This window comes from Pseudophryne corroboree, chromosome 8 (genome assembly GCF_028390025.1).
Source record: "Pseudophryne corroboree isolate aPseCor3 chromosome 8, aPseCor3.hap2, whole genome shotgun sequence".
NCBI classification, from domain to species: domain Eukaryota; kingdom Metazoa; phylum Chordata; class Amphibia; order Anura; family Myobatrachidae; genus Pseudophryne; species Pseudophryne corroboree.
Window position 1 is genome coordinate 204004708 of NC_086451.1, and position 23189 is coordinate 204027896.

The following is a 23189-nucleotide window of genomic DNA, read 5'->3' on the forward strand; positions in this document are numbered from 1 at the left end:
TTATATATATATAAAAAAGCGCGCTATCTGGGTTATTCCAGTGTCAGTTTGGCGCTGGGTGTGTGCTGGCATACTCTCTCTCTGTCTCCCCAAAGGGCCTTGTTGGGGAATTGTCCCCTTATAGATATATCCCTGTGTGTGTGGGGGTGTCGGTACGTGCGTGTCGGCATGTCTGAAGCGGAAGGCTCGTCCAAGGAGGAGGTGGAGCAGATGTATGTTGTCTCCGTCGGCAACGCCGACTCATGATTGGATGGACATGTGGCATATGTTAAATGCGAGTGTGGCCTCATTACATAAAAGACTGGACTAAGCAGAGTCCAGGGAGAAAGCAGGGAGTCAATCCATGGATTGGACTGGGTCACAGGGCCCTTCTGGGTCTCAAAAACGTCCCCTATCCCAAATAGTGGACACTGGTACCGACACGGATTCTGACTCCAGTGTCGACTACGATGATGCAAAATTACACCCAAGGGTGGCAAAAAGTATTCAGTGTATGATTATTGCAATAAAAGATGTTTTACATATCACTGATGACCCCTCTATCCCTGATACGAGGGTGCGCATGTATAAGGAAAAGAAACCGAGGTAACCTTTCCCCCATCTCATGAGCTTAACGAGTTATTTGAAAAAGCTTGGGAAACTCCAGATAAAAAACTGCAGATTCCCAAAAGGGTTCTTATGGCGTATCCTTTCCCTGCACAGGACAGGGTACGTTGGGAATCCTCTCCCAGGGTGGACAAGGCTTTAACGCGCCTGTCCAAGAAGGTGACGCTGCCGTCTCCAGACACGGCAGCCCTCAAGGAGACTACTTTAAAGTCTATTTATGCGCATACGGTTGCTTTGCTCAGACCGGCAATAGCATCGGCATGGGTATGTAGCGCAGTTGCAGCATGGACAGATAAGTTGTCAGCTGACCTTGATACCCTAGACAGGGATACCATTTTATTAACCTTAGCCCACATTAAAGACGCAGTCTTATATATGAGGGACGCACAAAGAGACGTTGGGCTGCTGGGTTCCAGAGCCAATGCCATGGCTATTTCTGCGAGATGAGCTCTATGGACCTGCCAATGGACGGGTGATGCAGACTCAAAGAAGCATATGGAGGTTTTACCTTACAAGGGTGAAGTGTGGTTTGGGGAAGGGCTCGCGGACCTGGTTGCCACAGCTACCGCGGGTAAATCTACCTTTTTACCTTTTGTTCCCCAACAGCAAAAGAAAACTCCACAGTATCGGATGCAGTCCTTTCGGTCGCATAAATCCAGAAGAGGTCGGGGCTCCTCCTTCCTTGCCAGAGGTAAGGGTAGAGGAAAGAGAACACCTGCTTCGGCTAGTTCCCAGGAGCAGAAGTCCTCCCCGGCTTCTACAAAATCCACCGCATGACGCTGGGGCTACCCTAAGGGAGTCCGCACCAGTGGGGGCGCGACTTCGACTTTTTAGCCGGATCTCGATTCTTTCAGACGTGTATCCTTGGGTGATGGAAATTGTTTCCCAAGGCTACAAGCTGGAATTCGAAGAGGTGCCCCCTCGCCGATTTTTCAAGTCGGCCTAGCCAGCTTCACCCCCGGAGAGGGAAGTAGTGTTAGCTGCAATTCAAAAACTGTGTCAACAGCAAGAGGTGGTCATGGTTCCCCTGGTCCAACAGGGAAAAGGGTATTATTCAACCCTGTTTGTGGTCCCGAAGCCGGATGGTTCGGTCAGACACATTTTAAATCTAAAATCCCTAAACCTGTACTTGAAAACGTTCAAATTCAAGATGGAATCGCTCTGAGCTGTAATATCCAGCCTGGAAGGGGGGGATTTGATGGTGTCACTGGACATAAAGCATGCATACCTTCATGTCCCCATATACCCCCCTCATCAGGAGTTCCTGAGATTCGCTGTACAGGACTGTCATTACCAGTTTCATACGTTGCCGTTTGGGCTTTCCACGGCCCCGAAGATTTTCACCAAGGTATTAGCGGAGATGATGGTGCTCCTGCGCAGGCAGGGAGTCACAATTATCCCATACTTGGACGATCTCCTGATAAAGGCGAGATCGAGAGACCAGTTGCTGAAGAGTGTGTCCCTCTCCCTGGAAGTGCTGCAACAGCACGGTTGGATTCTGAATCTGCCAAAGTCACAATTGGTTCCAACTACTCGGCTATCATTCCTAGGCATGATTCTGGACACGGAACAAAAGAGGCTTTCTCTGACGTCCTAGTGGATGCTGGGAACTCCGTAAGGACCATGGGGAATAGACGGGCTCCGCAGGAGACTGGGCACTCTAAAGAAAAGATTAGGTACTATCTGGTGTGCACTGGCTCCTCCCTCTATGCCCCTCCTCCAGACCTCAGTTAGAATCTGTGCCCGGCCAGAGCTGGGTGCTCCTTGTGGGCTCTCCTGAGCTTACTAGTAAAGAAAGTATTTATTAGGTTTTTTATTTTCAGTGAGCTTCTGCTGGCAACAGACTCACTGCTACGTGGGACTAAGGGGAGAGAAGCAAACCTACCTGCTTGCAGCTAGCTTGTGCTTCTTAGGCTACTGGACACCATTAGCTCCAGAGGGTTCGACCACAGGCACCTGTCCTCGATCGTCCGTTCCCGGAGCCGCGCCGCCGTCCCCCTCGCAGAGCCAGAAGAACAGAAGCTTGAAGACGACGAAATTGGCGGCAGAAGACTCCTGTCTACATTTAAGGTAGCGCACAGCACCGCAGCTGTGCGCCATTGCTCCCAGCGCACTTACACACTCCGGTCACTGTAGGGTGCAGGGCGCTGGGGGGGCGCCCTGGGCAGCAATTGAAGTACCTTTTGGCAATAAAAATACATATATACAGTCTGGCACTGTATATATGTAAAAACCCCCGGCATTTTTTTACACAGAAAGCGGGACAGAAGCCCACCACTGAGGGGGCGGGGCCTTCTTCCTCAGCACACCAGCGCCATTTTCTCTTCACAGCTCCGCTGGAAGCAGCTCCCCAGGCACTCCCCTGCAGTATCCAGGTACAAGAAGGGTAAAAAAAAGAGGGGGGGCACATAAATTTAGGCGCAAATAAAACATATAAGGCAGCTATTGGGTAATCACTTATTATAAGTGAAAATCCCTGTGTTATATAGCGCTGTGGTGTGTGCTGGCATACTCTCTCTCTGTCTCCCCAAAGGACTTTGTGGGGTCCTGTCCTCAGTCTGAGCATTCCCTGTGTTTGTGCGGTGTGTCGGTACGGCTATGTCGACATGTTTGATGAGGAGGGTTACGTGGAGGCGGAGCAAGGGCAGATAAGTGTGGTGTCGCCCCCGTCGGGGCCGACACCTGATTGGATGGATATGTGGAAGGTCTTAAACGACAATGTAAGCTCCTTACATAAAAGGTTTGATGACGCTGCAGCCTTGGGACAGCCGGGGTCTCAGCCCGCGCCTGCCCAGGCGACTCAGAAACCGTCAGGGGCTCATAAACGCCCTCTATCTCAGATGGTTGACACAGATGTCGACACGGAGTCCGACTCAAGTGTCGACGATGATGAGGCACATTTACAGTCTAAAATGACCAAGACCATCCGATACATGATTATTGCAATGAAAGATGTATTACACATTTCTGAGATTAACCCTGTTAATACCAAGAGGGTTTATATGTTTGGGGAGAAAAAGCAGCCAGTGACTTTTCCCCCATCTGATGAATTAAATGAATTATGTGAAGAAGCGTGGAGTTCCCCTGATAAGAAACTAGTGATTTCTAAGAGGTTACTGATGGCGTCCCCTTTCCCGTCAACGGACAGATTATGTTGGGAAACATCCCCTAGGGTGGACAAGGCGCTGACAAGCTTATCTAAAAAGGTGGCCCTGCCGTCTCAGGATACGGCCGCCCTAAAGGAGCCTGCGGATAGAAAGCAGGAAGCTATCCTGAAGTCAGTGTATACACACTCTGGTACTCTACTGAGACCTGCTATTGCTTCAGCCTGGATGTGTAGTGCTGTAGCAGCATGGACAGATACTCTGTCAGACGACTTAAGGGGGGTACTCACGGGGGAGATGTGTGCTGAGCGATCTTGACACAAACCGCTCAGCACACATCTCTCACCCCGCTCAGCACAGCGCGATGTGCTGAGCGAGGGGAAAAGCCGACGGGGGGCCGCTCACTTCACACAACGGTGAAGTGAGCGACCCGCTAGATTGAGCCTGCATGCAGGCTCAATCTAGCACCGGCGATAGCGATGCGCGGGGCCGCGCATCGCTATCGCTGGAGGGCATACACACGGCAGATCCGTGCTTAAAATCTAAGCAATCTAGCAAGATTGCTTAGATTTTAAGCACGGATCTCTCCGTGTGTACCCCCCTATAGATTCCCTCGACAGGGATACTGTTTTGCTAACCTTGGGCCATATAAAAGACGTCGTCTTATATATGCGGGATGCTCAGAGGGACATTTGCCTGCTGGGCTCTAGAATTAATGCTATGTCCATTTCTGCCAGGAGGGTCTTATGGAGTCGGCAATGGACAGGAGATGCTGATTCTAAAAAACACATGGAGGTTTTGCCTTATAAGGGTGAGGAATTGTTTGGGGACGGTCTATCGGACCTCGTGTCCACAGCGACAGCTGTAAAGTCTACTTTCTTGCCTCAGGTTTCCTCACAGCCTAAGAAAGCACCGTATTATCAAATGCAGTCCTTTCGTTCTCAGAAAGGCAAGAGGGTCAGGGGCGCATCCTTTCTTGCCAGAGGCAGGGGTAGAAGTAAGAAGCTGCACCATGCAGCCAGTTCCCAGGAACAAAAGTCCTCCCCTGCTTCCACTAAGTCCACCGCATGACGTTGGGGCTCCATAGGCGGAGCCAGGTGCGGTGGGGGCGCGTCTCCGAAACTTCAGCAACCAGTGGGTTCGCTCACAGGTGGATCTCTGGGCTGTACAAATTGTATCTCAGGGATACAAGCTGGAATTTGAAGCGACTCCCCCCCGCCGTTACCTCAAATCAGCCTTGCCAGCTTCCCCCATGGAAAGGGAGGTAGTACTGGCGGCAATTCACAAGCTGTACCTCCAGCAAGTGATTATCAGGGTCCCCCTCCTTCAACAGGGAAGGGGTTACTATTCCACAATGTTTGTGGTACCGAAACCGGACGGTTCGGTGAGACCAATTCTGAATTTAAAATCCTTGAACACTTATATAAAGAAATTCAAGTTCAAAATTGAATCGCTCAGAGCGGTTATTGCAAGCCTGGAAGAGGGGGATTTTATGGTGTCGCTGGACATCAAGGATGCTTACTTGCATGTCCCCATTTACCCACTTCGCCAGGAGTACCTCAGGTTTGTGGTACAGGACTGTCATTACCAGTTCCAGACGTTGCCGTTTGGCCTGTCCACAGCACCGAGGATATTTACCAAGGTAATGGCCGAAATGATGATACTCCTTCGGAAGAAGGGAGTTATAGTTATCCCGTACTTGGACGATCTCCTCATAAAGGCGAGGTCCAGAGAGCAGTTGTTGATCAGCGTAGCACTCTCTCAGGAAGTGTTGCAACAGCACGGCTGGATTCTGAATGTTCCAAAGTCGCAGCTGATTCCTACGACGCGTCTGCTTTTCCTGGGCATGATTCTGGACACAGAACAGAAGAAGGTGTTTCTCCCGGTGGAGAAGGCCCAGGAATTAGCATCTCTGGTCAGGGACCTCCTGAAACCAAAACAGGTATCGGTGCATCACTGCACGCGAGTCCTGGGAAAGATGGTGGCTTCATACGAAGCCATTCCCTTCGGCAGGTTCCATGCAAGAATCTTTCAGTGGGATCTGTTGGACAAGTGGTCAACTTCCAAGGGCTGTGGTCAAGTCTGGAGACTTCTCTACACATATATATACTGGAACTAAGGGCCATTTACAACGCCCTGAGTCAAGCAGAGCCCCTGCTTCGAAACCGGCCAGTGCTGATTCAGTCAGACAACATCACGGCGGTCGCCCATGTAAACCGCCAGGGCAGCACAAGAAGCAGGATGGCAATGGCGGAAGCCACAAAGATTCTTCGGTGGGCGGAGAATCACGTGCAAGCACTGTCAGCAGTGTTCATTCCGGGAGTGGACAACTGGGAAGCAGACTTCCTCAGCAGACACGACCTCCTCCCGGGAGAGTGGGGACTTCATCAAGAAGTCATCACACAGATTGCAAAGCGTTGGGAACTGCCACAGGTGGACATGATGGCATCCCGCCTCAACAAAAAGCTAAAAAGATATTGCACCAGGTCAAGGGACCCTCAGGCGATGGCTGTGGACGCCCTAGTGACACCGTGGGTGTACCAGTCGGTCTATGTGTTTCCTCCTCTTCCCCTCATACCCAAGGTACTGAGAATAGTAAGAAAGAGAGGAATAAGAACAATACTCATTGTTCCGGATTGGCCAAGAAGGACTTGGTACCCGGAACTGCAAGAAATGCTCACAGAGGACCCATGGCCTCTGCCTCTCAGACATGACCTGCTGCAACAAGGGCCCTGTCTGTTCCAAGACTTACCGCGGCTGCGTTTGACGGCATGGCGGTTGAACGCCGGATCCTAGCGGAAAAAGGCATTTTGGATGAAGTTATTCCTACGCTGATAAAGGCTAGGAAGGACGTGACAGCAAAGCATTATCACCGTATATGGCGAAAATATGTTGCTTGGTGTGAGGCCAGGACGGCCCCTACAGAGGAATTCCAGGTGGGTCGATTACTGCACTTCCTACAGTCAGGGGTGACTATGGGCCTAAAATTGGGGTCCATAAAGGTCCAGATTTCGGCCCTATCCATTTTCTTTCAAAGAGAACTGGCTTCACTGCCTGAGGTTCAGACGTTTGTTAAGAGAGTGCTGCATATTCAGCCCCCTTTTGTGCCACCAGTGGCACCCTGGGATCTTAACGTTGTGTTGGATTTCCTGAAATCCCACTGGTTTGAGCCACTTAAGACCGTGGAACTAAAGTATCTCACGTGGAAAGTGGCTTTGTCATGTAAAAGCCCATATCTGATCTTCCATATGGACAGGGCAGAATTGAGGACTCGTCCCCAATTTCTCCCAAAGGTGGTATCATCGTTTCATTTGAACCAACCTATTGTGGTGCCTGCGGCTACTCGGGACTTGGAGGACTCCAAGTTGCTGGACGTAGTCAGGGCTTTGAAAATATATGTTTCCAGAACGGCTGGAGTCAGGAAGACTGACTCGCTGTTTATCCTGCATGCACCCAACAAGCTGGGAGCTCCTGCTTCAAAGCAAACTATTGCTCGCTGGATCTGTAGCACGATTCAGCTGGCTCATTCTGCGGCTGGATTGCCGCATCCAAAATCAGTAAAAGCCCATTCCACAAGGAAGGTGAGCTCTTCTTGGGCGGCTGCCCGAGGGGTCTCGGCATTACAGCTTTGCCGAGCGGCTACTTGGTCGGGTTCAAACACCTTTGCAAAGTTCTACAAGTTTGATACCCTGGCTGAGGAGGACCTTGTGTTTGCTCATTCGGTGCTGCAGAGTCATCCGCACTCTCCCGCCCATTTGGGAGCTTTGGTATAATCCCCATGGTCCTTACGGAGTTCCCAGCATCCACTAGGACGTCAGAGAAAATAAGAATTTACTCACCGGTAATTCTATTTCTCGTAGTCCGTAGTGGATGCTGGGCGCCCGTCCCAAGTGCGGACTTTCTGCAATACGTGTATATAGTTATTGCTTAAATAAGGGTTATTGTTATGAGCCATCCGTTGAGTGAGGCTCAGTTGTTGTTCATACTGTTAACTGGGTAAGGTTATCACAAGTTGTACGGTGTGATTGGTGTGGCTGGTATGAGTCTTACCCTGGATTCCAAAAATCCTTTCCTTGTAATGTCAGCTCTTCCGGGCACAGTTTCCCTAACTGAGGTCTGGAGGAGGGGCATAGAGGGAGGAGCCAGTGCACACCAGATAGTACCTAATCTTTTCTTTAGAGTGCCCAGTCTCCTGCGGAGCCCGTCTATTCCCCATGGTCCTTACGGAGTTCCCAGCATCCACTACGGACTACGAGAAATAGAATTACCGGTGAGTAAATTCTTATTTTATCTCCCATTGGAAAAAGCCCAGGATCTACAGAACATGGTCAGAGACCTGCTAAAACCAAAAAGAGTGTCTGTTCATCAGTGCACTCGAGTTCTGGGGGAAATGGTGGCAGCCTACGAGGCCATCCCCTTCGGCAGGTTTCATGCGAAGACTTTTCAGTGGGACCTTCTGGACAAGTGGTCTGGGTCCCATCTACAAATACATCAGAAAATAACCCTGTCCCCCAGGGCCAGGGTGTCTCTCCTGTGGTGGCTGCAGAGTGCTCACCTTCTAGAGGGTCGCAGGTTCGGCATTCAAGACTGGGTTCTGGTGACCACGGACGCGAGCCTCCGAGGATGGGGAGCAGTCACACAAGGAAGAAATTTTCAGGGACTATGGTCAAGCCAGGAGGCTTGTCTACACATCAACATACTGGAATTGAGGGCCATATACAACGGCCTGCGACTAGCTGAGAATCTTCTTCGCGACCTACCGGTTCTGATTCAATCAGACAACGTCACAACCGTGGCTCATGTAAACCGCCATGGCGGGACAAGGAGCAGAGTGGCGATGGCGGAAGCCGCCAGGATTCTTCGCTTGGCGGAAAATCACGTAAGCGTTCTGTCAGCTGTCTTCATTCCGGGAGTGGACAACTGGGAAGCAGACTTCCTCAGCTGACACGATCTCCATCCGGGAGAGTGGGGACTTCATCAAGAAGTTTTTGCAGAGATAACAAGTCTTTGGGGAATTCCTCAAATAGACATGATGGCGTCACGCCTCAACAAAAAGCTTCGGAGGTATTGTGCCAGGTCAAGGGACCCTCAGGCAGTAGCGGTGGACGCCTTGGTGACACTGTGGGTGTTTCAGTCGGTCTTTGTGTTCCCTCCTCTTCCACTCATCTCAAAAATATTGAGAATCATAAAACGAACAAGAGTGCAGACAATACTCATTGTTCCAGATTGGCCTCGAAGGGCCTGGTATTCAGATCTTCAGGAAATGCTCACAGACGATCCGTGGCCTCTTCCTCTCAGAGAGGACCTGTTGCAACAGGGGCCCTGCATGTTCCAAGACTTACCGCGGTTACGTTTGACGGCATGGTGGTTGAACACCGAATCCTAGCTGGGAAAGGTATTCCGGAGGAGGTCATCCCTACTCTGATAAAGGCTAGGAAGGAGGTGACGGCGAAACATTATCACCGTATCTGGAGGAAGTATGTATCTTGGTGTGAAGCTAAGAATGCTCCTACGGAAGATTTCCACTTGAGCCGTTTTCTCCACTTTCTACAGACAGGAGTGGATGTGGGCCTAAAGTTAGGCTCCACTAAGGTACAGATTTCAGCCCTATCTATATTCTTCCAGAAGGAATTGGCTTCTCTCCCAGAAGTCCAGACTTTTGTAAAGGGAGTGCTACACATCCAGCCTCCTTTTGTGCCCCCAGTGGCACCATGGGACCTTAACGTGGTGTTACAGTTCCTAAAATCTCACAGGTTTGAGCCTCTTCAAACAGTTGAATTAAAATTTCTCACTTGGAAGGTGGTCATGTTGTTGGCCTTGGCTTCTGCCAGGCGGGTGTCCGAATTGGCGGCTTTGTCTCATAAGAGCCCCTATCTCATTTTCCATGTGGATAGAGCTGAGTTGAGGACTTATCCTCAATTTTTGCCTAAGGTGGTGTCAACGTTTCATATGAACCAACCTACTGTGGTGCCTTTGGCTACGGGAGACTTGAAGGATTCAAAGTCCCTTGATGTAGTCAGGGCCTTAAAAATTTACGTAGCCAGGATGGCTCGGATTAGGAAAACAGAGGCACTGTTTGTCCTGTATGCAGCCAACAAGGTTGGCGCTCCTGCTTCTAAGCAGACTATTGCTCGCTGGATCTGTAATACGATTCAGCAGGCTCATTCTACGGCTGGATTGCCGTTACCAAATTCGGTAAAGGCCCATTCCACTAGGAAGGTGGGCTCTTCTTGGGCTGCTGCCCGTGGCGTCTCGGCTTTACAGCTTTGCCGAGCGGCTACTTGGTCGTGTTCAAACACTTTTGCAAAATTCTACAAGTTTGATACCCTGGCTGATGAGGACCTCATGTTTGCTCAATCGGTGCTGCAGAGTCATCCGCACTCTCCTGCCCGGTTGGGAGCTTTGGTATAATCCCCATGGTCCTTACGGAGTCCCCAGCATCCTCTAGGACGTAAGAGAAAATAAGATTTTAAACCTACCGGTAAATCTTTTTCTCCTAGTCCGTAGAGTATGCTGGGCGCCTGTCCCAGTGCGGACTACATCTGCAAGACTTGTATATAGTTGTTGCTTACATAAGGGTTATGTTACAGTTAAGATCAGTTGTTGGCTGATACTGTTTTGTTCATACTGTTAACTGGTTGCGTATATTCCAGGTTATACAGTGTGGATGGTGTGGGCTGGTATGAATCTTGCCCTTAGATTAACAAAAATCCTTTCCTCGTACTGTCCGTCTCCTCTGGGCAAAGTTTCTCTAACTGAGGTCTGGAGGAGGGGCATAGAGGGAGGAGCCAGTGCACACCCATCTAAAGTTCTTTATAGTGCCCATGTCTCCTGCGGAGCCCGTCTATACCCCATGGTCTTTACGGAGTCCCCAACATCCTCTACGGACTAGGAGAAAAAGATTTACCGGTAAGTTTAAAATCTTATTTTTTGTATGTATGTATGTGTGTGTGTGTATATATATATATATCAGGGACGGATCTAGACTTTTCTTTAGGGGGGCGGTTTACTGTTTAATCTTGACTCCTCCCTCTACAGTCCCAACTCCTCCCATCTGCAATCCTAACTCCTCCTCCTCTCAATTCTGACTGAACTTTTTGAGTGAGACTGAAACAGAGCTTTGTGATCGTTCTATGTACATGTGACTATGCTATGGGGCAATTGTATTTATTAGCCCTAGTACCCACACACCAGCAAGTGAGGGGCAAATGCTCTGTAACGCTTGCTCTCCTGGCTCCTCTGTGCTGCTGTGGTATAAGCTGCAGCACATCGTTCTGCCTCAGGCTCTCCCAGTAGAGCTCTCTTCTGCTCAGAAGTGGGCGTGGCTATGACTGTTTTAGGGGGGGGGGGGCGGTCGCCCCCTTCGCACCCCCCCACCCCCACCCCCCCTAGATCCGGCCCTGATATATATATATATATATCAAACCAATGTCCAACCTGGCACTCCTGCAGGGCAGCAACAACCCCCACTTGTACAGCTTGCTTGTGTGCCCTCCTGGGGTATGGCCACCCCAAATACAACCAAAGAAAGAATAGGCGGCACTCCAAGACTTTAACGTAGGTAAATTTTAGTGCACAAAATCAGTGCATGTTGTCAACGTTTCGGGGCATGACACCATGCACAAAATCAGTGCATGTTGTCAACGTTTCGGGGCATGACACCCCATCATCAGGATCCTGATAATGGGGTGTCATGCCCCGAAACGTTGACAACATGCACTGATTTTGTGCACTAAAATTTACCTACGTTAAAGTCTTGGAGTGCCGCCTATTCTTTCTTTGGTGTTATAAATATATATATATATATATATATATTTATATTTCTCTAACGTCCTAGTGGATGCTGGGGACTCCGTAAGGACCATGGGGAAAATAGACGGGCTCCGCAGGAGACTGGGCACTCTAAGAAAGATGTAGTACTACTGGTGTGCACTGGTTCCTCCCTCTATGCCCCTCCTCCAGACTTCAGTTAGAATCTGTGCCCGGACAGAGCTGGGTGCATTTAAGTGAGCTCTCCTGAGCTTGCTAATAAGAAAGTATTTGTTAGGTTTTTTATTTTCAGAGAGCTTCTGCTGGCAACAGACTCTTTGCTACGTGGGACTGAGGGGAGAGAAGCAAACCTACTAACTGCGGCTAGGTTGCGCTTCTTAGGCTACTGGACACCATTAGCTCCAGAGGGATCGAACACCGGAACCTATTCCTTGGTCGTCCGTTCCCGGAGCCGCGCCGCCGCCCCCCCCCCCCCTCGCAGAGCCAGAAGACAGAAGCCGGCGGGTTGAAGCAAGAAGACGTCAAAATCGGCGGCAGAAGACTCCTGTCTTCATATGAGGTAGCGCACAGCACTGCAGCTGTGCGCCATTGCGCCCACACTAAACCACACACTCCGGTCACTGTAGGGTGCAGGGGGGGGGGGGGGCGCCCTGGGCAGCAATTAAGTACCTCCTGGCAAAAGCAGCATATATACAGTTGGACACTGTAATATGCATGAGCCCCCGCCATTAATTTTACACAAAATCGCGGGACAGAAGCCCGCCGCTGAGGGGGCGGGGCCTTCTTCCTCAGCACTCACCAGCGCCATTTTCTCTCCACAGCTCCGCTGAGAGGAAGCTCCCCAGGCTCTCCCCTGCAGACTCACGGTAGAAAGAGGGTAAAAAGAGAGGGGGGGGGGGCACATAAATTTAGCGCATTAATCATATATACAGCAGCTACTGGGTAAACACTAAGTTACTGTGTGATTCCTGGGTCATATAGCGCTGGGGTGTGTGCTGGCATACTCTCTCTCTGTCTCTCCAAAAGGCCTTGTGGGGGTCCTGTCCTCATATAGAGCATCCCCTGTGTGTGTGGTGTGTCGGTACGCGTGTGTCGACATGTTTGACGAAGAGGGCTATGTGGAGGCAGAGCAAGTGCAGATGAATGACGTGTCTCCGCCGACACCTGATTGGATGGATATGTGGAAGGTGTTAAATGATAATGTAAACTCCTTGCATAAAAGTTTGGATAAAGCTGATACATTGGGACAGTCGGGGTCTCAGCCCATGCCTGATCCTACAGCGCAAAGGCCGTCAGGGTCTCAGAAGCGCCCACTATCCAAAATTGTTGACACAGATATCGACACGGATTCTGACTCCAGTGTCGATGACGATGATGCAAAATTGCAGCCTAAAATGGCTAAAGCCATCCGCTACATGGTTATAGCAATGAAGGATGTATTGCACATATCAGAGGTAAACCCTGTCCCTGACAAGAGGGTTTACATGTATGGGGAGAAAAAGCAAGAGGTGACTTTTCCCCCTTCACATGAGTTAAATGAGTTATGTGAAAAAGCGTGGGATTCCCCCGATAGGAAAGGGCTGATTTCCAAAAGGTTACTTATGGCGTACCCTTTCCCGCCAACGGACAGGATGCGCTGGGAATCCTCCCCTAGGGTAGATAAAGCTCTGATGCTTATCTAATAAGGTGGCCCTGCCGTCACAGGATACGGCCGCCCTAAAGGATCCTGCAGATAGGAAGCAGGAAAGTATCCTGAAGTCTGTTTATACACATTCAGGTACTCTACTGAGGCCGGCAATTGCGTCGGCCTGGATGTGTAGTGCTGTAGCAGCATGGACAGATACTCTGTCTGAAAAACTGGATACCTTAGACAAGGATACCATTTTACTGACCCTGGGGCATATAGTCCTATATAAGAGGGATGCCCAGAGGGACATTTGCCTACTGGGCTCTAGAATAAATGCAATGTCAATTTCTGCCAAAAGGGTCCTGTGGACTCGGCAAGGGACAGGTGATGCAGACTCCAAAAAGCACATGGATGTTTGGGGACGGTCTCTCGGACCTAGTTTCCACAGCTACGGCTGGGAAGTCAAATTTTTTGCCATATATTCCCTCACAGCCTAAGAAAGCACCGTATTACCAAATGCAGTCCTTTCGATCACAAAGAAGCAAGAAGGTCAGAGGTGCGTCCTTTCTTGCCAGAGGCAGGGGTAGAGAAAAGAAGCTGCACCATACAGCTAGTTCCCAGGAACAGAAGTCCTCCCCGGCTTCCACTAAATCCACCGCATGACGCTGGGGCTCCACAGGTGGAGCCAGGAGCGGTAGGGGCGCGTCTCCGAAATTTCAGCCACCAGTGGGTTCGCTCACAGGTGGATCCCTGGGCTATACAGATTGTGTCTCAGGGATACAAGCTGGAATTCGAAGTGATGCCCCCTCACCGTTACCTCAAATCGGCCCTGCCAGCTTCCCCCATGGAACGGGAAGTAGTGTTAGCGGCAATTCACAAGTTATATCTCCAGCAGGTGGTGGTAAAGGTTCCCCTCCTTCAACAAGGAAGGGGATACTATTCCACAATGTTTGTGGTACCAAAACCGGACGGTTCGGTCAGACCCATATTGAATTTAAAGTCCCTGAACATTTATCTGAAAAGATTCAAGTTCAAAATGGAATCGCTCAGAGCGGTCATTGCAAGCCTGGAAGAGGGGGATTTTTTGGAGTCTCAGGACATCAAGGATGCTTACTTGCATGTCCCCATTTATCCACCTCATCAGGAGTACCTCAGATTTGTGGTACAGGACTGTCATTACCAATTCCAGACGTTGCCGTTTGGGCTCTCCACGGCACCAAGAATATTTACCAAGGTAATGGCGGAAATGATGGTGCTCCTTCGAAAGCAAGGAGTCACAATTATCCCATACTTGGACAATCTCCTCATAAAGGCGAGGTCCAGAGAGCAGTTGCTGATCAGCGTACCACACTCTCAGGAAGTGTTGCAACAGCACGGCTGGATTCTGAACATCCCAAAGTCGCAGCTGATTCCTACAACGCGTCTGCCTTTTCTGGGCATGATTCTGGACACAGACCAGAAGAAGGTGTTTCTCCCAGCGGAGAAGGCTCAAGAGCTCGTGACTCTAGTCAGAGACCTCTTAAAACCAAAACGGGTGTCGGTGCATCGCTGCACGCGAGTCCTGGGAAAGATGGTGGCATCATACGAAGCCATTCCCTTCGGCAGGTTCCATGCGAGGATCTTTCAGTGGGATCTGTTGGACAAGTGGTCCGGATCGCATCTTCAGATGCATCGGCTGATCACCCTGTCCCCGAGGGCCAGGGTGTCTCTTCTGTGGTGGCTGCAGAGTGCTCACCTTCTCGAGGGCCGCAGGTTCGGCATACAGGACTGGGTCCTGGTGACCACGGATGCGAGCCTCCGAGGATGGGGGGCAGTCACTCAGGGAAGAAACTTCCAAGGGTTGTGGTCAAGTCAGGAGGCTTGTCTGCACATAAATATCCTGGAACTAAGGGCCATATACAACGCCCTGAGTCAAGCGGAGCCTCTGCATCGCAACCAACCGGTGCTGATTCAGTCAGACAACATCACCGCAGTGGCTCATGTAAACCGCCAGGGCGGCACAAGAAGCAGAGTGGCGATGGCGGAAGCCACCAGGATTCTTCGTTGGGCGGAGAATCACGTGCAAGCACTGTCAGCAGTGTTCATTCCGGGAGTGGACAACTGGGAAGCAGACTTCCTCAGCAGGCACGACCTCCACCCGGGAGAGTGGGGACTTCATCACGAAGTCTTCACTCAGATTACAAATCGATGGGAACTGCCACAGGTGGACATGATGGCGTCCCGTCTCAACAAAAAGCTACAAAGGTATTGCGCCAGGTCAAGAGACCCTCAGGCGATAGCTGTGGACGCCCTGGTAACACCGTGGGTGTTCCAGTCGGTCTATGTGTTTCCTCCTCTTCCTCTCATACCCAAGGTGCTGAGAATCGTAAGAAAAAGAGGAGGGAGAACAATACTCATTGTTCCGGATTGGCCAAGAAGGACTTGGTACCCGGAACTGCAAGAAATGCTCACAGAGGACCCATGGCCTCTGCCTCTCAGACAGGATCTGTTGCAACAGGGGCCCTGTCTGTTCCAAGACTTACCGCTGCTGCGTTTGACGGCATGGCGGTTGAACGCAGGATCCTAGCGGTTAAAGGCATTCCGGATTAAGTTATTCCTACGCTGATCAAGGCTAGGAAGTACGTGACAGCAAAACACTATCACCGTATATGGCGAAAATATGTTACCTGGTGTGAGGCCAGGAAGGCCCCTACAGAGGAATTCCAGCTGGGCCGGTTCCTGCACTTCCTACAGTCTAAAGTGACTATGGGCCTGAAGTTGGGGTCCATAAAGGTCCAGATTTCGACCCTATCCATTTTCTTTCAAAAGGAACTGGCTTCTCTTCCTGAAGTTCAGACGTTTGTTAAGGGAGTGCTGCATATTCAGCCCCCTTTTGTGCCACCAGTGGCACCTTGGGATCTCAACGTGGTGTTGGGTTTCCTGAAATCCCACTGGTTTGAGCCACTTAAGACCGTGGAGCTAAAGTATCTCACGTGGAAGGTGGTCATGCTATTGGCCTTAGCTTCGGCTAGGCGTGTGTCAGAATTGGCGGCTTTGTCATGTAAAAGCCCCTATCTGGTTTTCCATATGGACAGGGCAGAATTACAGACTCGTCCGCAATTTCTGCCGAAGGTGGTGTCATCTTTTCATTTGAACCAACCTATTGTGGTGCCTGTGGCTACTCGTGACTTGGAGGATTCCAAGTTGCTTGATGTAGTCAGGGCTTTGAAGATCTATGTAGTCAGGACGGCTGGAGTCAGGAAGACTGACTCGCTGTTTATCCTGTATGCATCCAACAAGCTGGGTGCTCCTGCTTCAAAGCAAACCATTGCTCGCTGGATCTGTAGCACGATTCAGCAGGCTCATTCTGCGGCTGGATTGCCGCATCCAAAATCCGTGAAAGCCCATTCCACAAGGAAAGTGGGCTCTTCTTGGGCGGCTGCCCGAGGGGTCTCGGCATTACAGCTTTGCCGAGCAGCTACTTGGTCGGGTTCAAACACATTGCTAAGTTCTACAAGTTTGATACCCTGGCTGAGGAGGACCTTGTGTTTGCCCATTCGGTGCTGCAGAGTCATCCGCACTCTCCCGCCCGTTTGGGAGCTTTGGTCTAATCCCCATGGTCCTTACGGAGTCCCCAGCATCCACTAGGACGTTAGAGAAAATAAGATTTTACTCACCGGTAAATCTATTTCTCATAGTCCGTAGTGGATGCTGGGCGCCCATCCCAAGTGCGGACTTTCTGCAATACGTGTATATAGTTATTGCTTAATAAAGGGTTATGTTATGTTGGCATCCATTGTTGATGCTCTGTTGTTGTTCATACTGTTGACTGGGTAAGTTTATCACAAGTTATACGGTGTGATTGGTGTGGCTGGTATGAGTCTTACCCTGGATTCCAAAATCCTTTCCTTGTAATGTCAGCTCTTCCGGGCACAGTTTCCTTAACTGAGGTCTGGAGGAGGGGCATAGAGGGAGGAGCCAGTGCACACCAGTAGTACTACATCTTTCTTAGAGTGCCCAGTCTCCTGCGGAGCCCGTCTATTCCCCATGGTCCTTACGGAGTCCCCAGCATCCACTACGGACTACGAGAAACAGATTTACCGGTGAGTAAAATCTGATTTTATATATATATATATATATATATATATACATACACACACTATTCACACTACTCATACATTATGTGAATATGTTTAACGTAATATTTATGTTTTTAGTTTTACATTTTTATGGCTGGTTGCATCCATGTGGTGTCCTTTATATATTGACCGTGCCTCCTTTATATTGCTGATTTATATTGGCTTTGTGTCTATGAAGATTTGATGTACAAAGCAAGGTTGTGTTCTTTTGGGGGGGGGGGGGGGGGGGGGTGTTTGTCTGTGCAGGTGACATATTTATTAACAGTTTCTTATATAGCGCAGCAAATTCCATTGCGCTTTACAACTGGACACAATGATAAGACAAACCTGTGTAATAACAAACAGTCTTAGAGGTAGGAGGGCCCTGCTCACAAGCTTACAATCTATGGGCTTTATAGCTGGTTAAATGTACATACAGTTGCATACACACTAGGCGACACGCTCCATGAGCGATATCGTCAGTGCCGGGCGGCCGATATAGTGGGTACACACTAAATGATAAGGCAAGCGATATCGTTCAGTGACGTCATCATGTGGCCGGCCCATACATGCAGCTTTGGATGATAAGTCCAAATTGAGCTGCATGCACAGGCGACACAGGTGCAAGATAACGATGCATGGGCCACCGTTCATCGTTAGCAGCATACAGACAGACAATATGGTCAACAATAGCGCTCAGGAGGGTAATAATGAGCAATATGGTTGACAATATAGTTTAGTGTGTTTGCACCTTAACACCAATGCAAAGCATTTTGAGGTGTCATGGAAACACTTATTTGTTTATTAATTTTTTATTTTTTATTTGTAGATTGACTCCAAAGATTGGTTTCCCTTGGAGTGAGATCAGGAATATCTCATTCAATGACAAGAAGTTTGTTATCAAACCTATTGACAAGAAAGCACCAGTGAGTATATACATGCTTATGTACGTTACTGAAGCTTAATAATTTTTACTGAAATCTAATATTGAAATAGTATATTTACATTAAAAATGGTATGTTACTGTGTTTCCATTATTTTATTTTTTTTAAGACAAAACACACCTGCAGGTCCATTCACAGTGGTGGATCTACCATTGTGGACACTTTACATTTGTCTGTAGCTTCTCCTCACTATTCCCAAGCCTGTCAAGAACTACAGTGTTGGTTGATGAGCACTGGAATGTGGATGCTGTTTACCAGTGTTGTAGTTGCATCAGTACTTCTCTTATTTGCTGTTCACTCTCTTCACTCAGGAAAATGAATACAGAAATGCCATGCACAGCTCCAGGTTTTTGTGCTAGGAGTTGCCATAACATTTATTTACTATTATTTCTTTAAAACAATATTTTTATTTTCCATAAACTAGGATACAGTATACTTGGTTCATACGGTACAATACCGGTAAATCACCAGAAAAATAAACAATAAAAACAGAGTATTAAAACAATAATGGAGTAGATACAAATAATGGTGTACACACGGTGAGATCCTTGCTATGCCCGATTTTCACTTTGCGATTTCCCCTGAACTCCCCGGAGCCCAGCACCACCGATTTTGACTAACTTTTCTTGAGATATGAACTATGTATGCTTACGATTTTGGCTTATGTGAGATTTTGGCTTATGTGAGATGTAATTGACATGTGAGATGAATTAGATAGTACACCGATCTAGGAAGGATTGACTTGGCTGCACAGTCTATCTTTTCACTAACGTCCTAGAGGATGCTGGAGTCCACATTAGTACCATGGGGTATAGACTGGTCCACCAGGAGCCATTGGCACTTTAAGAGTGTGGGCTGGCTCCTCCCTCTATGCCCCTCCTACCAGACTCGGTTTAGATAATGTGCCCGGAGGAGCCGGTCACAGCTAGGGGAGCTCTCCTGAGCTTTCCTAATAAAGTTTAGTTTTAGAGTTTATTATTTTGTAGGGAGGCTGCTGGCAACAGCCTCCCTGCAGCGTGGGACTAAGGGGGGGAGCAGTGTCCGCCCTGCGGGGTCTGAGCCTTTGACTCCGCTGACTGGACACTGAGCTCCAGAGAGGGGCTGATCGGTCTCCGCTGCAGGGTAACTGCTCACCCCAGCAGCATGCCACCGACCCCTTACAGAGCTGAAGAAAGTGGTGAGTTAGTCACCGACCCTCCTAGCAAGCGGGGGGCCGATGTGAAGATGGCAGCAACAGGGGAGGGAGCGCGTTATTAACCGCGCTCCCAGACGGTACCAGAGGCACGCTGTGAGGGGCGCCCTGGGCCAGCGCTTACCCCTCACTTTTGGTCAGCAATCCTGTCGGGCCCCAGGGATCCCAGCCAGCACAACTCCTCAGACCAAATTTAACCTCAGAAGAGCAGCGGAAAGACAGCGCTGGGAAGGGGGCGGAGCTTCTCCTCAGAGCGGACCTGCAGCGTTCCAGCGCCATTTTCCTGCATGCTGACAAGCTGAAGGAAGATCCTGATCCCTCCACAGCAGCTCCAGTTTACTGTAACGGTACCAGGGGGTTGTAGAGGGAGGGGAGGCTTATTACTTGACTGTGTCTCCTATTAAGGTGCACAAGTCAGCACTGGAAAGGGGTTTTCTCCTTGTTTTAGGCGCTGGTGTGGGTTGGCTCCAATCTCTGTCTCTCTCTTGCCATTCTTGGGGGGGAAATTCTGTCTTACCCCATCCTGTGTGTGTGTGGTGTGTTTTGTGGTCTCTAGCAGCAATGTCCAGGGATACAGTGTCATATGCTGCAGAGGATTTATCCTCTCAGGATGATCCCATTCCATGCAATCAGGTTAGCACTGGTTTAGCACAGATTCCAGCAAGGGAACCAAAGTGGTTTTCCTCTATCAGGACTTGGATTTCTCAGATTTCTGACAGGGGTGCCAGTAATGAGTCTGCAACCCAGGTATTGCAGTCCTCGGTGGCTGTGTGGCCCTTGTCGGGTACTTCGGGTCACCCCACAATATACCCCCACAAACGTGCGTTTGTGCAGGTAACACAGGACGACACGGATACCGATTCTGACACTACAGATGGTGATGGGGATGTATTGCGTGGGTCCGCATCTCTCGCAAGGGGGGTACAGTTGTTGATAGAGGCTATCAGGGATGTGTTAAATGTTAATGATCCCACACCTGAGCAGGTTGATTTCTTCACTGAAAACAAGAAAGCCTCGTTAACCTTCCCTGCGTCAAAAGAGCTGAATGCTATATTTGAGAAGGCCTGGGTGAACCCTGATAAGAAGTTTCAGATTCCTAAGAGGATTATGGTAGCTTTTCCTTTCCCTGAGGTGGATAGGAAAAAGTGGGAAAACCCGCCGATTGTTGACACATCTGTATCCAGACTCTCAAAGAAGTTGGTTTTACCGGTACCGGGATCTACCGCCTTAACCACTTAACTGACGATTTTTCCCTTCAAAAGTGTTAACAACATTGTTTTTTAAAATTTATTTTACTTAATAAAGTTGAAAAAGTATTTTTTTTAAATATTTAAACATTATATTATGCACATCTGCAGAACTGATCTCCTCGTCAATAAAGGGGGACAGGGTGGGACGGCACAGTTGCATGAAATCTGACCATGCCAGTTAAGTGGTTTTATAGGAGCCGGCAGACAGAAAAATGAATAATACTCTGAAATTAGTGTACACTGCTTCAGGGGCCATATTACGTACCACTATTGCTAGTGCATTGATTGCAAAGGCAATAGTGAAGTGGTCGACTGCCTTGATGGAGGATTTGGATACGATGGATAGGGATGAGGTTGCATTATATTTACGCAACATTCATGATTCTGCAGGTTTCATGGTAGAATCCATGAAAGACCTGGGTTCCATAGCTGTGGGAATTTCTTCCATGTCTGTTTCAGCTTGTCGGGGACCGTGGCTCCGCCAGTGGTCGGTCGGCCGACGCGGAATCCAGAAGAAGTGTGGAGTCGCTACCCTATAAAGGACAGGCTCTCTTTGGGGAAGCCCTAGACGCGTGGATTTCTACCGCTACAGCGAGTAAGTCTCCGTATCTTCCCTCAGCAGCTCCTGCTCCGAAGAGATCATTCTCCTCAGCTATGCAGCAGTCCTTTCGGCCCAATAAGACCAGAAAGGCCAAGTCATCCAAAGCCTTCTTCAGGGGAGGTAAGGTTAAGTCCAAGAAACCTGCCGCTGCATGTTCCCAAGAACAAAAGCATGCTTCAGGTACCCCTAAGTCCTCCGCATGACTGTGGACGGGAGGGCCCGTGGTGGGGCCTGTGGGAGCGAAACTCAGACAGTTCAGTCAAGTCTGGGTCTCGTCCGGCCTGGATCCCTGGGTGGTAGATAGTCTCTCAGGGATACAGACTGGAATTTCAAAGTCTCCCTCCTCATCGTTTTTTCAGGTCGGGCTTACCAACTCTGTTGCAGGACAGCACAGTGCTTCAAGACGCTGTCCAGAAGTTGGTAGAGGCACATGTCATTGTGCCAGTACCACCTCACATGCTGAACAAAGGTTATTATTCAAACCTTTTCGTGGTACTGAAACCGGATGGTTCGGTCAGGCCCATTCTGAACCTAAAGTCATTGAACCCCTTTCTAAAGGAGTTAAAGTTCAAAATGGAGTCTCTCAAGGGCGGTGATATCAGGTCTGTAGGAGGGGGAATTCCTGGTATCACTGGATATCAATAATGCGTACTTTCACATTCCGATCTGGCTGCCGCATCAGGCTTATCTCCGATTCGCATTGCTGGACTGTCATTTTCAGTTCCAGGCCCTGCCATTCGGCCTCTCCACAGCACCAAGGGTGTTTACCAAGGTGATGGCGGAAATTATAATACTACTCCACAAACAGGGTGTGAACATCATTCCATATCTGGACGATCTCCTGATAAAGGCATCGTCCAGGGAGAAGCTGCTGCAGTCCATTGTTCTCACAACGCGACTGCTCCAGAGCCACCGATGGATTCTGAATTTTCCAAAGTCACATTTGGAACCGACCCAGAGATTGTCATTTCTGGGGATGATCCTGGATATGGAAGTGCAGCGGGTATTTCTTCCGTGGGACAAGGCGTTGGTGATCCAAACCATGGTTCGGGATGTCTTGAAGCCACCCCGGGTGTCTGTTCACCAATGCATTCGCCTATTGGGAAAGATGGTGGCCTCCTACGAGGCTCTCCAGTACGGGAGGTTGCACGCTCGAACCTTCCAACTGGATCTCCTGGACAAGTGGCGGGATCTCACCTCCACATGCATCAGAGAATTCGTCTTTCGCCAAGGGCGAGGATTTCACTCCTCTGGTGGCTCCAATTGCCTCACCTCCTGGAAGGCCGCAGATTCGGGATTCAGGACTGGGTCCTGCTAACAACGGATGCGAGCCTCTGGGGCTTGGGTACAGTCACTCAAGGGGTAACCTTCCAAGGAAGGTGGTCAAGCGTGGAAGCCGGCCTGCCCATCAACATTCTGGAACTAAGAGCAGTCTACAACGGTCTTCTTCTTCAGGCGGCCCCTCTTCTAAGAAATCGGGCCATTCAGATGCAGTCGGTCATAGTAACAACAGTGGCTTACATAAATTGACAGGGCGGAACGAAGTTCAGAGCGGCAATGTCAGAGGTGAGAAGAATACTCCGCTGGACAGAAAAGCACGCGTTGGCGTTGTCAGTCATCTTCATTCCGGGAGTAGACAACTGGGAAGCAGACTTCCTCAACTGACACGATCTCCATCCGGGAGAGTGGGGACTCCATCCGGAGGTATTCAAGGAAATTACAGATCTTTGGGGTCTACCCCAAATTGACATGATGGCCTCTCGTCTCAACAAGAAGCTTTGGCGTTATTGTTCCAGGTCGAGGGATCCACAGACAGTGGCGGTGGACGCCCTGGTGTCTCCGTGGGTGTTCCAGTCAGTGTACGTGTTTCCACCACTCCCACTCATCCCAAGAATCCTAAAGCTCATAGGGAGGACAAGGGTTCAAGCGATCCTCATTGTCCCAGACTGGCCAAGACGGGCTTGGTATGCGGACCTTCTGGCTCTACTACAAGAAGAG

At 49.6% G+C, this 23189-nt stretch overlaps 1 protein-coding gene across 3 annotated transcripts in view; it reads left to right on the top strand.

Moving 5' to 3' along the window:
• MSN (moesin) overlaps nt 1-23189 on the top strand; it is a 477122-nt gene that overhangs the window by 385657 nt on the left and 68276 nt on the right. For all 3 annotated transcript variants that reach the window (XM_063937062.1, XM_063937061.1, XM_063937063.1), the window contains exon 7: nt 18034-18130. In XM_063937062.1, coding sequence (XP_063793132.1) covers nt 18034-18130 — 97 coding nt within the window. The remainder of the gene's footprint in view (nt 1-18033; nt 18131-23189) is intronic.